The sequence below is a fragment of the Lepidochelys olivacea genome, assembly GCF_965140295.1.
Source record: "Lepidochelys olivacea isolate rLepOli2 genome assembly, chromosome: 5".
In the NCBI taxonomy this organism is placed as follows: Eukaryota; Metazoa; Chordata; order Testudines; family Cheloniidae; genus Lepidochelys; species Lepidochelys olivacea.
The window spans coordinates 112,469,287-112,485,602 of NC_140415.1; the positions used below are offsets into that span (position 1 = coordinate 112,469,287).

A 16,316-nucleotide genomic window follows, 5' to 3' on the forward strand; every position below is an offset into this window, starting at 1 on the left:
CACAGGGAAGGTGCAGCGAGGGAAGGTCTAGCCACGTATCATTTCTTATTGGAACCCTCCTTGAAGTCCTGCCTGAAATACTCCTTGATGTAAAGCCACCCCCCTTGTTGATTTTAGCTCCCTGAAGCCAACCCTGTAAGCCATGTCGTCAGTCGCCCCTCCCTCCATCAGAGCAACGGCAGACAATCGTTCCGCGCCTTTTTTTCTGAGCGGACGCCATACCAAGGCAAGCATGGAGGCCGCTCAGCTCACTTTGGCAATTAGGAGCACATTAAACGCCACATGCATTATCCAGCAGTATATGCAGCACCAGAACCTGGCAGAGCGATACCTGGCGAGTAGGCGACGTCAGCGCGGTCACGTGAGTGATCAGGACATGGACACAGATTTCTCTGAAAGCATGGGCCCTGCCAATGCATGCATCATGGTGCTAATGGGGCAGGTTCATGCTGTGGAACGCCGATTCTGGGCTCGGGAAACAAGCACAGACTGGTGGGACCGCATAGTGTTGCAGGTCTGGGACGATTCCCAGTGGCTGCGAAACTTTCGCATGCGTAAGGGCACTTTCATGGAACTTTGTGACTTGCTTTCCCTGCCCTGAAGTACATGAATACCAAGATGAGAGCAGCCCTCACAGTTGAGAAGCGAGTGGCGATAGCCCTGTGGAAGCTTGCAACGTCAGACAACTACTGGTCAGTTGGGAATCAATTTGGAGTGGGCAAATCTACTGTGGGGGCTGCTGTGATGCAAGTAGCCCACGCAATCAAAGATCTGCTGATATCAAGGGTAGTGACCCTGGGAAATGTGCAGGTCATAGTGGATGGCTTTGCTGCAATGGGATTCCCTAACTGTGGTGGGGCCAGAGACGGAACCCATATCCCTATCTTGGCACCGGAGCACCAAGCCGCCGAGTACATAAACCGCAAGGGGTACTTTTCAATAGTGCTGCAAGGTCTGGTGGATCACAAGGGACGTTTCACCAACATCAACGTGGGATGGCCGGGAAAGGTGCATGACGCTCGCATCTTCAGGAACTCTGGTCTGTTTCAAAAGCTTCAGGAAGGGACTTTATTCCCAGACCAGAAAATAACCGTTAGGGATGTTGAAATGCCTATATGTATCCTTGGGGACCCAGCCTACCCCTTAATGCCATGGCTCATGAAGCCGTACATAGGCAGCCTGGACAGTAGTCAGGAGCTGTTCAACTACAGGCTGAGCAAGTGCAGAATGGTGGTAGAATGTGCATTTGGACGTTTAAAGGCGCGCTGGCGCAGTTTACTGACTCGCTTAGACCTCAGTGACACCAATATTCCCACTGTTATTACTGCTTGCTGTGTGCTCCACAATATCTGTGAGAGTAAGGGGGAGACGTTTATGGCGGGGTGGGAAGTTGAGGCAAATCGCCTGGCTGCTGGTTACGTGCAGCCAGACACCAGGGTGGTTAGAAGAGCACAGGAGGGTGCGGTACGCATCAGAGAAGCTTTGAAAACAAGTTTCATGACTGGCCAGGCTACGGTGTGAAAGTTCTTTGTTTCTCCTTGATGAAACCCCCCACCCCTTGATTCACTCTACTTTCCTGTAAGCTAACCACCCTCACTCCTCCCTTTGATCACCGCTTGCAGAGGCAATAAAGTCATTGTTGCTTCACATTCATGCATTCTTTATTCATTCATCACACAAATAGGGGGATGACTACCAAGGTAGCCCAGGAGGGGTGGTGGAGGAGGGAAGGAAAATGCCACACAGCACTTTAAGCACAGCACTTTAAAAGTTTACAACTTTAAAATTTATTGAATGCCAGCCTTCTTTTTTGGGGGGCAATCCTCTGTGGTGGAGTGGCTGGTTGGCCGGTGGCCCCCGCACTGCGTTCTTGGGCGTCTGGGTGTGGAGGCTATGGAACTTGGGGAGGAGGGCGGTTGGTTACACAGGGGCTGTAGTGGCAGTCTGTGCTCCAGCTACCTTTGCTGCAGCTCAACCATACACTGGATCATACTGGTTTGATCCTCCAGCAGCCTCAGCATTGAATCCTGCCTCCTCTCATCACGCTGCCACCATATTTGAGCTTCAGCCCTGTCTTCAGCCCACCACTTACTCTCTTCAGTCCGCCACTTACTCTCTTCAGCCCGCCACCTCTCCTCCCGGTCATTTTGTGCTTTCCTGCACTCTGACATTATTTGCCTCCACGCATTCGTCTGTGCTCTGTCAGTGTGGGAGGACAGCATGAGCTCAGAGAACATTTCATCACGAGTGCGTTTTTTTTTCTTTCTAATCTTCACTAGCCTCTGGGAAAGAGAAGATCCTGTGATCATTGAAACACATGCAGCTGGTGGAGAAAAAAAAAAGGGACAGCGGTATTTAAAAAGACACATTTTATAAAACAGTGGCTACAGTCTTTCAGGGTAAACCTTGCTGTTAACATTACATACGTAGCACATGTGCTTTCGTTATAAGGTCACATTTTGCCTCCCCCCACCGTGTGGCTACCCCCTCAACCCTTCCCCCTCCCCGTGGCTAACAGCGGGGAACATTTCTGTTCAGCCACAGGCAAACAGTCCAGCAGGAACGGGCTCCTCTGAGTGTCCCCTGAAGAAAAGCACCATATTTCAATCAGGTGACCATGAATGATATCTCACTCTCCTGAGGATAACACAGAGAGATAAAGAACGGATGTTGTTTCAACGCCAACAAACATACACTGCAATGCTTTGTTGTACAATGTTTCCCGAGTACGTGTTACTGGCCTGGAATGGTAAAGTGTCCTACCATGAAGGACGCAATAAGGCTGCCCTCCCCAGAAACCTTTTGCAAAGGCTTTGGGAGTACATCCAGGAGAGCTGCGAATGCCAGGGCAAATTAATCCTTTCACATGCTTGCTTTTAAACCATGTATAGTATTTTAAAAGGTACACTCACCGGAGGTCCCTTCTCCGCCTGCCGGGTCCAGGAGGCAGCATTGGGTGGGTTCGGGGGGTACTGGCTCCAGGTCCAGGGTGAGAAACAGTTCCTGGCTGTCGGGAAAACCGGTTTCTCCGCTTGCTTGCTGTGAGCTATCTACAACCTCATCATCATCATCTTCTTCTTCTTCTTCATCCCCAAAACCTGCTTCCGTGTTGCCTCCATCTCCATTGAAGGAGTCAAACAACACGGCTGGGGTAGTGGTGGCTGAACCCCATAAAATGGCATGCAGCTCATCATAGAACAGGCATGTTTTGGGCTCTGACCCGGAGCGGCCGTTCGCCCCTCTGGTTTTCTGGTAGGCTTGCCTCACCTCCTTAAGTTTCACGCGGCACTGCTTCGGATCCCTGTTATGGCCTCTGTCCTTCATGCCCTGGGAGATTTTGACAAAGGTTTTGGTGTTTCGAAAACTGGAACGGAGTTCTGATCGCACGGATTCCTCTCCCCATACAGCGATCAGATCCCGTACCTCCCGTTCAGTCCATGCTGGAGCTCTTTTGCTATTCTGGGACTCCATCATGGTCACCTCTGCTGATGAGCTCTGCATGGTCACCTGCAGCTTGCCACGCTGGCCAAACAGGAAATGAGATTCAAAAGTTCACAGTTCTTTTCCTGTCTACCTGGCCAGTGCATCTGAGTTGAGAGTGCTGTACAGAGCGGTCACAATGGAGCACTCTGGGATAGCTCCCGGAGGCCAATACCGTCGAATTGTGTCCACAGTACCCCAAATTCGACCTGGCAAGGCCGATTTAAGCGCTAATCCACTTGTCAGGGGTGGAGTATGGAAATTGATTTTAAGAGCCCTTTAAGTCGAAATATAGGGCTTCATCGTGTGGACGGGTGCAGGTTTACATCGATTTAACGCTGCTAAATTCGACCTAAAGTCCTAGGGTAGACCAGGGCTAAGACAGACAACGGGTGAAAGAACAGAAGTATCATTATACCCATTTTACAGATGCAGAATTGTGGCACAGAACCATTGACCCTGAACCAGCAAAGCACTTAAGCACTTGTGTACTCCCATGGAAGTCAATAGGACTTGTCACATGCTTAAAGTCCAGTATGTGCTGAGGTGTTTTGCTGAATCAGCATTGGAGTTTGTGGCAGAGCCAGGAATTGACCCCAGATGTCCTGAGACTCTATCCAGTTCTGCAAGGCCATAATTTCTGTTACTTTTCTTTCAATCTAAAAATAAAAAACACCACCCTTTTATTGAAATTATTTTAAAGGGCCATTTAAAACTTTCCATTCATATTAGGTTCTGTAAAACTTAAAAGTTGAATGTAAACCTTTGGGTCCTCTCCCATTCCAAGCTGTAGGCCCTTGCACAACTAAAAATGCCTTGTAACATGATGAAGATGTTTGGTTTAGGGACTGCAGGCAAAAGTCCCATTGACTGTGCTGGGAGCTTTTCCTGTGTAGCAGCTACAGAACCAGACTCTTAATTTAGAGCAGCTCTAAGTTACTATCTACCTGTGCTTCTGCTTTAGAAACTACTTATTCAGTTTCACATTATGAGTAATAATAATAATATAGTATAATTAATGCCCAAATTATGAATGAAGGTTTGCAGAGTAAAGGCATTTTCTGGTGCATTAGCTCTTTTGCTGCTATATTTGAGTTGTCTGTATCTCTATCCTGTTCTCTTTCTTCTGCAAATTGCTGAGCACTCTGGTCCTCAGTTTACTCAGTGGGACTGCTCACATGCCTGAAGTTAAGCACAGACTTAAGTACTTGGCTCGATCAGGCTTAAATTTGGACAATGAATGCATTCAGGAAACTCACAGTCTGTTCATGGACAATTTAAAAAATAGAAAAAAAGGTGGAATTAGTCAAATTATTCATTACAGATTATTTGTCCACCTCCGTGCAGGAGCTGATCTCTAGATTTCCTAAATGGATGGTTTTTCTGTGCACATAATTTGTCTTGAAATTGTAATTTTTCAGACTTTATAACATCCATCACACCATACATCACTACTCCCCTTTTATTCTTTAACACTTATTAGAGATACATGACACTTATTGCTTTTGATTTTCAGGGCTTTGCATGGACATTTTGTCCAGTTCCGATGTACCTCTGAAGCTGCATACACGTGAACCCATAACCTCAAAATAAAATGTATTGGAAACTGCACCTTTTGACCATTTCATTGCAGAACCAGCCCAGGTTCCATACAAGGACTGATGGCTGTCTTTATGTGTATTGTACAGCTCCAAGTGTATTGTCAGTGTTGAGCAAATACGAAATAATAATAAAGATCTGCAGGAAAGTGGCCTACCTTCACTTGAAAGGATCATAAACTTCTAAGAAAACTGGTCCGTTTTGAGTTTGTAATGATACAGAATCAGGTGTTTCAGTTTTGTCATAAACTTTGCACACACCTAGCAACGGCAATAATCAGGATGTATTATTTTGATTGTCATCTGCATACTCTGCAGTTCCATAGGAACCTTTGAAAATAAACCTCCTTTCATTTACGCTCATTTGCAAAGTGTAACTATGGGAAAAAATCCCAAACACATCAAGCGCTGTGAATAGTCTTTTTCCCCTCTATTTTCCCTTCCTCTTTTCAGCAATCTCTGAATGCCTTTGTTTTTCTGTAACAGTATTAACAGTTTTTCTTCAGCCAGTTCAAAAGTTCAGTGTGGCGTATGTATGCAAGTCCATGCAAAGGTCAAAAGCTTTCTGCTTCTGGTCCTTGTGAGGTATGGTCGCTGAAATCTTTTAGGCGTCTCATTTGTGTTTTAAAATATAAAACTGCTTTCCAGGAGTTAAGTGGGGTGGGGAAAGGTTTTGGGGAGGTTACTTGTTTCAGGCATTGCCCTTACAGGTAAACTAATAGACCTACAGCAAGCACAGCTGAATGGCTTGATGTACACACATCCAAAGTTTTCTGTGGGAAAAGCTGGAATGGCATTGCAGTTCTGCTGCTACTTACTGATATTGCTTTGGGCACTGGCAGATGTGCGGGGGAGGAGAGACAAAGAGTGTGTTTCAAACAAAGATCATGCAATCTTTCTCTTTGGCTTTCAGGAAACAATAGAGAGAGTACAAAGCCAAAACTGTCAGCTGGTCTGTCAACTAGCAAGAATAAATATTCCTTATAGCTTTTTATATATTATTTTATTCTAACTGCCACAGTCAGTTCCAGTTAAACAAACCTCTCTCTGTTCAGTTCCTGACCCTTCAAATACTTTATTCATGTGTATAAGTGACTGTAAGATCAGACCTTAACTGACTATAATAATTCAGTACTGTTACCAGCAACAGGATCTGAGTTATGCCCACAGCCATGCGGTGAAGAGATGTTGTGCTATCTAATCTAACCCTAATATAGCAACTTTCACCATAGTGTCATGAGAGCAGCCATTCTTCAGATGAGTCTCTAAACTCATCAGGTGCCTATCACTGGTGGTTCAAGTGTAAGTTAAGATCCCATGACATCTCAGAAAGAACAGGAGTTAACCCTTTGTCCTAACCAGTATTCTCTATTTTTGTAAAACAGGTTTTAATGCCCAAGGCTAGCTCAGGGAGAGTATAATCGTTGCCTATGTAGCCATTCTGAAGTACCAGTCTTTAACTCATCCTTATAAAGGACTTTGAAATATCTGCAGTTTGACAGACACATATATAATTACACAGCAAATAACCAGATTAAAAGAACATTATCAAGATTTCAAAGTCAAGGATTCGAAAGTTAGGAAATGCCAGAATTAAGATTGCTTGCACAACCTTAATTGAGCCCCCTTGTGCATATGAATTATGATAAAGTCTTTAATTGCTTGATCAAATGATATATTTTCCACATGCCCCTTGCCTCACTGAAGCACAGAATAGATGATGCTCATTTAATCAGCAGCTATTCGATATTGTCTTTCTCCCCATTGTTCAGTGTGTGGCTCCAAATCTTATTTACTGCACACTATTCAAACCCTGTTCTGAAGACAGAATTATTAGTTTCCTTATGGCCTTCACTATGGTGTTCATCACTATAGTATCTGAGTGCTTCACAAACATAAATTTATTTTCACAACACCCCTGTGAGAAGAGGGGAGTTGTTACCCCCATTTTACAGATGAGGAATTGAGACACACAGATATTAAGGTTCCCTAATTTTGGGTGCCCTATATGAGACTCCTAGAACCTGGTTTTTCAGAGTATGTAGCATTATTTTGCATTTTATATGTTCAAAGCACAACTCTGATTGACTTCATTTGCAGCTGTGAGTGCTCAGCATTTCTGCAAATCAGACTCCACGATCTGAGGTCAAGCTCAGAAAATGAGGAACACACTATTAGTGACCACCTATCAGAAGTTTGATTTAAGTGAATTCGCTGGCATCAAATAAGAACTCCGGGGCAGAGACAGGGATAGAATCCGATTCCCTAGGGCATCATTCAGCTGCCTTAACCACAAGACCATCCTTTCTTTTCCTGAAATCCCCTGCCTCATTCACTACACACCTTCCAATTTCTGCAACAAATGAAACAGGGCTCCTACAAACAACAGTCTTCTTCACCACACAAAACCGATTTATCCCCAGAGGAGGCCCATCCAGTGCACTGAATGAGGCAGGGGTCCTGTGGAAAAATAGTATTTTAAAAATCTAGAAAATTACACACACATGCATTAAAAGAACATTATCAAAAGTTTGGGACAGTTTTATAAGCAACTGAAAAAATAGGGTCTTATAATGGGAAGTGTTAGGCAGTTCTAGTAATAATAGTGTTGAAACCAACCTGTCCATACTAAACATTCTGTGATAATTTTCTGTGATGTTATCACTGATCTTTGTCCTTTTTCATTGGTAGGTTGTAAATACTACTGATTATCCACATAACTCCTGCTTTTTCTGGTTATTCAGACCTCCCCGTTAAGGACCAAGTTCTGTTCTCACTTATACCCCTGAAACGCTATTAAAGTCAGTGAGGTTGCACAAGTGTAAGCAAAGGAAGAATTTGACCCCATATTTCCTGATCTCCTCTAAGACTCTCCCATTTGGAGTCAATGGAGAAAATTGAACAAGCCAGTGTTACACATAGGTGAAACTTTCAACAGAAAAATTTAAATGCTGCAAGGCAAATCTTTTCTTCCTATCGAAAAATGACGTTATTCTTTGTATAAAGAAACAAACATCCTCTTCTGCAGAAACCAAGAGTTAGGAAGTGTTACTGTGGCACTCTAGCCACTTGGATGTGAACTGTCAACAGAAACATTTATACCAAAACAAACAGCGAGTTGCTGGAGGCAACAGCTACTAACCACTCTTGAAGACAAGAAATTTTGGCAGCTGATATAATGAGCCCTGTATCAAAATAGATCCATGAGGAGGAAAATGCCTTCTTTTTAGCATCCAACTCAAATATCTTAGTCTAAGATGTTCAGTGGACAGAGGGTAGCTGATATCCACATTAATTTTGATTGACAACTTTATAGGGAAATCTGATTTAATACTCTCATTTGTAAGGGAAGCATACTGGATTAGCCGAACTGGCTGCCAGATGTCAATTGTTGTTCAAAAGAAATAGAGCTACTGGTTCATTGATCAGACTTACTGGCCTTGAATGTGTTATGGTCAGGAAAGTGACTATGTAAAAATGGCAACTTCTTACTCAGTCTGTGCTCCATGTTATATAGGGTTATTTTGTTGACAAAAACAAGTTTTTATTATTGCCACTAGCTCTGCAGAGCCAAACCAGCTAGAGAAGGGTGAGCTGGATTTCACCAGCAAATGGGCATCTAAGTTCCAACTACAGAATCTTTATTGTTTCTGATGGTGTACAAAGCATAGCCTCTGCTGGTGTCAAATGACAGAGCCCTGTTGACAGATCTGGCCCAGTAAGAGCACGCTGTGGCTTTTGGGTCCCACTCTGAGCAGCTCAGCCCTGTCATTTGGAGGAGGGAATCTTTTTACTTGTAACCTGAACAATTTGATGGAGACATAATTGTAAGAAAGAAAAAACAAATATAGAACCTAGCCTTCTCATAGAACCAGAAGAGTTGGAGATGGAATGTATCTGCTACTTTATCTAGTCCATCTCCTTGCCAGTGCAGGGTGGTTCTGGATAGTGCATTTATTAGTGCAGTGTTCTATCTAACTTTAATGTGCTCGACGTTCGGACTCCCACCATTTCCATGTGGCTGCTGATCTCAGTTTAATTCAGCTCTGTATTGTCATGGGCGGAATAACTATTGTGATTTGTGAGGTTAAATGGCTCTCTAAATGATTCCCTCCTGCTCCTTCTACAGCTTTTAATCAGTCTTCCTTCAGTTTCTACCTGTGTCCCATTCAGAGTCTCCAACTTCCGTGTCTCTCCTGATGATCATTTCCTTTGGTTTCTATCTTGTTTTGCTTCCTCTGTGACAGATTCTTCCGCCTTAGTATTGCCCTACTCCCACACCGTCTGATTTCAGTGGGACTACACAGGAAGGAAAGTATGACTCAATATTAGGAAAGGTGGCAGAATCCAGCCCTCATGTCTTCCATACATAAATAGGAGCATTCAAGGCTAGCCCTAGTGTTTTGGGGAAGGTTGATGAGATTACATTTTGGGCTGCTATCATGAACATAAGATTCCTTTTTAATAATGTGTGTGTAAGTCAGAGCCTTAAGTCAGTCACTGGCTTCCTGTGGTGTGGGGCCCAGCTATTTTTGCTGGGGTCTGTGCATAGTTGACCATGTTAGTAAATGTGTTCAACAGTCAGTTCCCTAAATTAACCTGTGGGGATGGGGCGGGACCCAGCTGCAAGAAAGTTTTGTGTTTATTGTGATGAACGTAAGGGTATTTTTAAGGGCTAAATTCAGCCCAGGTTTATACTGGCACCTACAGTCCCTCTATTGATACAGAGGCGACATTTGTAGCTGTCGGCATCCAGCCAGTGACTCGGAACACTAATGGTGCCATCCTGCTGCCATTCATGAAGGCAATGGCATTTCCCACCCACAACAGCAAGTCATTAGGAATCCTACAACCTAATCTCCTGGCAGAGATTCCTCCCCAATGCGCCAGCAGCATTTACACTGATGAAATTGTTGCTAGATTATTCCTCCCTGCCCTTCCACAAAAGAGCCAATCTGTTTTAGCATGTTCTATCTTGAGGCTCTTTAGCCTCAAGTGCTCCAGCCAGCAATAACCCTTTTTTTGTGAGGCAGAAATGTTTTCACGGGACAGCAGGCTGCTGAGAGCATTTGACTTGAATTTACAACACAAAACAACAATAACCAATCAGTGATTCTGTTTAGCTTTTTAATTCAGACATGAGGATGCTGCGGGGGAGGAAGGGCAAAAGAACCCAAACTAATCTGAAAGTGAAGCTTCAGCGGTTTCCATTCACTCATAGCTTCTCCAGTCCAGCTATCATTGGGATAGGAAGTAGATGATGCTGTTTTCATTGTACGCTCAAGGCTTCCTCTTTCTGCCCCTTCTCAGGTGGGAGATTGGGAAATGGAGCTCCTGCAGTCTCACCTGTGGAGTTGGTCTGCAGACTCGAGATGTCTTCTGCTCTCACCTCCTCTCAAGAGAGACGAATGAGACGGTGATTTCGGCAGATGAGCTGTGTCATAAACCCAAGCCCACCTTAGTGCAAGCCTGCAATCGCTTTGACTGCCCACCATCCTGGTACCCTACACAATGGCAACAGGTAAGAGGGTGCCCCTAATCCATTGTATCCCATCTGATGCTCATGAAACAGACTGATCTAGTTTAGTCAGTGATACATAGTCGTTCAGTGTAGGCAAGAAGATTAATTTATCACACAGGGCAGCATGGTAAGTTCATTTAAAAAATGAAACATAGATGTCTGTCTTGAAGATCCCAGGACAGTGGTATCTTGTTATCTCATCTTAAACAAGGTCAATATAAAAACAAAGAGACAGAGAATTTTTTTTCACTAAAGTGATTTTTATTAATTTTTAATTACAATTTTCACAAATAGATATTGACTATTACTGCCTCTGAATCCGCTTCAGATCCAAAAGATCATAAATCAGAGTCATGAGGAATGAAAAGAGGTGCCACCACCATTCAATTCTTCGCTGCCATCATACGGCTTTCGGGGTCCATAGGAGTCGAGCTATACAGAGATTGTATTGAGACCAGATGTGGGAGGAGAGAATGACGAGAACAAGTTTGTGGGCACTCCTTGAAAATGAAAGAAATACTTTAGTTGTGGAGAGATCTGTCCCCTAATGATTAAGGGTGAGATTTTTCAAAGTCACAAACGGCCATTCAGTCTTAGTGACTTTCAGTGGTAGTTGGGTGCCGAGTTGCCTTCTGTCTAAAAAGCTACTTCTAAATTGTGTGATATTTTGGGTCAGTGTTTTTGGAAGGCAATTGGAAGATCTGTTTTAGATCACTACTGAAATGAATTTGTTGCCATCTAGATGCAAAAGAAAACTCTGAGCTTCTTGACATAACTGAGAGTACTTGAGTTAGGTGTAATCCTGCACAACAAGAGGTCTTGCGGGTCAGGACTGACTGTGAAATTCACTCCCCAACAGAGAGGCCAGAAAAAAGGCCAATGCACCACTTACCTCAAAATATGTTCAAAATGTTCAAAATATGGTTTGGGTAGGATTTAAGTGATACATCTGCCTTTTGCTGGCCCTCTGTATGTGGGTTAATTTTGCCCAATAGGAAATGAGTGGGAGTTTTACCCAGTACTTTCCCATGCTATGCCTGGCTCCAGCTGTAATGTATGCCACTTTTTTAAAAGCCAGTTGAGTTAGATGACATGTTAATATATTCACCTAGTGGTGCTATTAAACTCGTACGGCAGTAATACATGAGGGAGCTCCGGGCTTATGCAGCCATCTTGGCAACAAGTCTCTGATTTAGTGTGCTCTTTTGCTAAAACCACACAGCATGAGTCCTTCCTTTCTCTTGAAAAAGACTCAACGTTATCTACACATTTAAAATATGAAGGGGGGTGTGTGTGTGTGTGTGTGTGTATATATATATTACACACATATTTTTAAATGTGTCTATCCAACACCCTGGACATACATACTGTAACTATAAACTACATCCAAAAAACTACATTAAAAGAATGCTAGGGTGGCAAAGTCAAGTGCCCCAAAAGTTAGGAAATGCCAGATTTAAAGTTGCCTGTGCCTACACAAAAACATATAACAAGTTCTTGCAGAGTACAAACTGCTCTAATGTAGTTGAGAACTATCAGAATATCAGTATGCTGCAGTCCTATCTACATTAGGACATTGAGGAGGCTGGTTTTTGGAAGCAGGCTTTAAAACTGAGGCCCTATCTGCACTCTAGGGCCTTTTTGTAAGAGTAAGAGTTTCCTCTGATGTCCCTCGCTGTGAGTTCTCTTACTCTTCACTGTTGTGGAGTGTACAGTGCACTGGTTGGCTTCCGGAACAGAGCATACAATGGTAGAAAGGACACCCAGAGTTAGATGGTGATGGCTCCAGGTGTCGGCAGCTACTTCTCCTTTGGGGAAGCCACAACTGGCCAGTGCCTCCCTCACGATATGGGGTACAGGATCTGGCCTGACAGGTGGGGTATGTGCTGTTTCAGCTTATCTCCCAGGGAACCTCCACTGGCGGACTCATGTGAAGGTCTGGCCACAGTTTAAAGCTGCAGAACTTTCCATGAAGAGTTCAAACACGGCCTGCCCTGACTCAGGGCGAATCCCCCTTGCAGGTTGCAGGGGAGGGTTCATTTCCAGCAGAGGTGAAGCAAGCCCCTATCGGAGCACACACCTTTCCCACAGCAAGATAGGCTGCAATTTCCCTATAAGCATTTTATCTAAAGTAGAATTTACATAGGGTGAAATCTACTACTGTGCAGGGCCCATGCAAAGTTGATGAATCACTTAGCGCTTGTCTACTTTAACACTTAGTTTGTGGCAAGCTGGGTTGTGAATCTACCCTGCACTAGCCTGCCATGATCTAGCTGTCCATGTGGACCTTGCTTATGCACATTAGCAGTTCGAAATCCTCTTTGGAACAGAACTGGATCAAAGCGCATTAACGAACTGTTAACATGCGTCAGCAGGGTCCACCACAGCTACAGCATGGCAGGCTAGTGCAGGGTAGATTCACACCCCATCTTGCCACAGGCTAATTGTTAGTGTGGACAAGCCCTAAGGTCCCACATCAGCCCTTAAGGTGCCACACAGGCCCTTGTGCTTGCCTCCTGACTAGTTGTGAATTTTGCCCATGTAATGTCTATGGTTCTGCTTTTCATAGCAGTCCCTCCTGGTAATTTTTAAACAACAAAAGTTTTAACCTACAACGGTTCAGGAATGATATTTTCTTCTCTGAGGCTATTTGTTTGTTAAAGGAAGATGGTCTGAATTAGATGCGTTTAAAAGCCCCAATGTCCTTGGCAAATAAAGTCCCGATAATCATCAACGCCTGTAAGATTCCGAATGATTAAAAATACATCCTTATAAATTCAAGACTATATTTATTTTAAAAATGCTGTGTCCCTAGGATCGAGCCATTAGGATGTTTATCTTGTTTTCAGTAGTGCGTTTCTGAAGGAAAGTGGATATAAGTATTCGTTTTTTACAAGCCCTAGTAAATATCTGCTCTACAGGGATCAAGTGGGAGATGTCACATTAATAAATCTTAATCTCTTTTGGTTTTATTACTGAATAAAGGCCAAAGTCTCAGGCCTGTCCCTCTCTGTGGGTGCTTAGTGCTGTCCTGTCACTAAGGTTACTCTGGGACAATTGCCTGACCTAGATCAGCACTGGAAAACCACTGCCCTCCTCAGACTTTTCCAAGCTACTTTTCTCCTTCTTTTAAAATGTCTTTTTAAATTTAAGAAGTGGCAGGCTTTAGGAGCCAGCTGGATCCTGCAGAGCTGCTGGCAGGAAAATGCCTGCTCTAGGCTCCCATCGCAGCTGCTCTGCCTTGCTACGGAACCATAGAAGCAAGTCATTTTATACAGTAAAAACCATGCTTGAAGGCTAGACTGTGTAGGGGGCAATGCAGCTCTGCATTGCTGCAGGAGGAACTTGGGCGGAGGGTTGAGGTGTCCTTAGGAGGTGCAGTATCTTCCCGAATGCCCCAGTGGGCAGGGAGAACTGCATACGCAGCACCATCCCTCAGAACTTTCAGCCAGCTCCATGAACTGGCAAAGATGGGGCACAGAGGCATTGCCCCACCTTCTTTCTCCACACCTCTCTGTTCTCCACAGTTTGTGCACCACTCCCTGGGGAAGAAGGATTAGCAGCACGGTGGCCCCCCAGGACTTACCCAGTGTGCCTGCGTAAGTGAATGGGCCTAGCCTCTAGGCTTTTCTCCTCCTGCCACACTCACAAAGTCCTCTGCTGGAGCGGTGTTGATGAAGGGCCCCAGAGCAGTAGAAAGAGTTAACGCACACCATGGAGATGCAAGGGGCAAGCCATGAGGGCTAGAATCTTCCATTAAAAGAAAAGTCGGAAGTAATAACATGATTCTGGGAGATAATAGTGCCCGTGTTTTAGTCTAGCCTTGCATTAGATAGAGTCGTCAGGACAGAGAGGGAATCTGTTGCCATCTCTGCATTCTTTCCAGTGTTTTGAAATACCGAGGCTGATATAGAGTAGCTGATTAATTTTCACAGAACAAGATTACCTGACTGGCCGGAGAAAAAAGAATTGGTAGAAAAATTCTGTTTTCTCCCTCTCCTCTCAATAAATTCAAGGGGTTTGAAAGGAGGGGTGATTCCCGGACATTAGACTGTCAGTTCTTTGGAGCAAGAAGCATCTTATTGTTAGGTGTTTTGTACAGTATGTAGCACAATGAGGCTCTGATCTCCGACTGGAATACTTCGGTAATACTGCAATACTATTACTTCTAACAATAACAATAATAATAAACTTTACCTGTTCTCTGTTCTTGACCACAAGGCTTCAGTTCTCAGAGAGCAAAACAAAATTGAATGCAAATCTTTTTACACAATTCTAATGGCTACACTTCCCACTTTGTCTTTCAAGACTAATTACATTCTAGTAACATGAGGCCTGGACTTAAGCATGTCTGTGTGTGAGAAAGAGAGACCGACCCCCAGGATGTCTACAATGTTTTATAGAGCATTCATTTTTTAACTACTTGAATATGTTTGTTGACATTTTTCTACTTCATGCTCTACTTCTCAGGTCCCATTCCCCTGCTGCAGATTATAAGCAGCTCCCATTGATTTCAGAAGATTAGTTCAGGTTTTCTTTTCTCCTCTGATAGGATGAGACAGACCTGGAACTGTGTTAGTTGGATCGTACAGGAGAAAATGAGCGTATTTCTAGCCAAATGACAAGTGCATCAGGAAGTAGGGCTGAGCTGCCATGTTTATAGAAGAGGGTCAAAGAAAGCTCTTAAATATGCTTGTTCTAAAGTTCCTACCCTCCTTGGGTGGAATTGGATATGGAGGAGGTTATTTATATTCGGAGAGCGGGTAGCTGGAATCCCTAGAAATTAATCTCCCAGATCTACATCGAGTCAAATAAACCTTCCTCCTTCCCTTTTGGAAACAGCACACACTGTTGTCACTGACAATCATAAATATAAAGGGCTATGTGGTTGCTTAATGGGTTTATTATACTAACCTTATAAACCAATTGTTTAGTGTAGCTGCAGATCAGAGGCCATGTGCAGCTTTCCCACGAATTAAAAATCTGAGAAATCCCACAATGCAGTATGTATTTCAAATTCAGGACTTTAAGGTGGGGAGCTAAGTTTGGGTTTGTTGATTAATGAATGGTTTCAGAGTGAGCTGAAAGACCAGCAGGCAGTTTCCATTGTGCTGTTTGTTTCTTTGCTCTTTACTGGGAAATGGCCACAAGTCAGAATTTAAGGTCAGAATGGATGACTCCCACTCCCTCAGCTTCTCTCGATCTCCCCCAGTGTTCACAGACCTGTGGAGCAGGCACTCAGAAGCGAGATGTGCTCTGTAAGCAGCGCATGGCAGATGGAAGTTTTTTGGAGCTTCCAGAAACCTTCTGCTCCACTCCGAGGCCAGTTTCCCAACAAGCCTGCAAAAACAAAGACTGTCCCAGTGAATGGCTTCTTTCTGACTGGACACAGGTATGTGGTTATGTTGTATCTGTATAAGTGGGGTGTCCAATACTGGAAATAAACCTCATTGTCCAGAGGGGCCATCTCCTAGTGTCTTTTTTGAGTTACTAATATCAGGTAAAAGTTCTTGAGACAAGAGAAATGAAAAAGGCAAATCCTCAGCACTAGAGGGTCTGATGAAGCAGAAACTATTTATAACAATGGGAGTCCTATGTTCAGACTGCAAAAAGAGGAGTCAGTTTTACCCAGCTATATCCCTGTGGTGGGGTTCTTATCTTACTGGCATCCAGTATGACCACTCACTCCGTGGCCCCTCTCTGGAGACTGGCTCCAC

The 16,316-nt window shown here is 44.0% G+C and overlaps 1 protein-coding gene across 1 annotated transcript in view; it reads left to right on the forward strand.

The window, feature by feature from the left end:
- Positions 1 to 16,316, forward strand: part of ADAMTSL1 (ADAMTS like 1) — a 268,655-nt gene that overhangs the window by 172,731 nt on the left and 79,608 nt on the right. The window contains exons 16-17 of the mRNA XM_084628002.1: positions 10,389 to 10,599; positions 15,812 to 15,991. Of these exons, the coding sequence (XP_084484128.1) occupies positions 10,389 to 10,599; positions 15,812 to 15,991 (391 nt within the window). The remainder of the gene's footprint in view (positions 1 to 10,388; positions 10,600 to 15,811; positions 15,992 to 16,316) is intronic.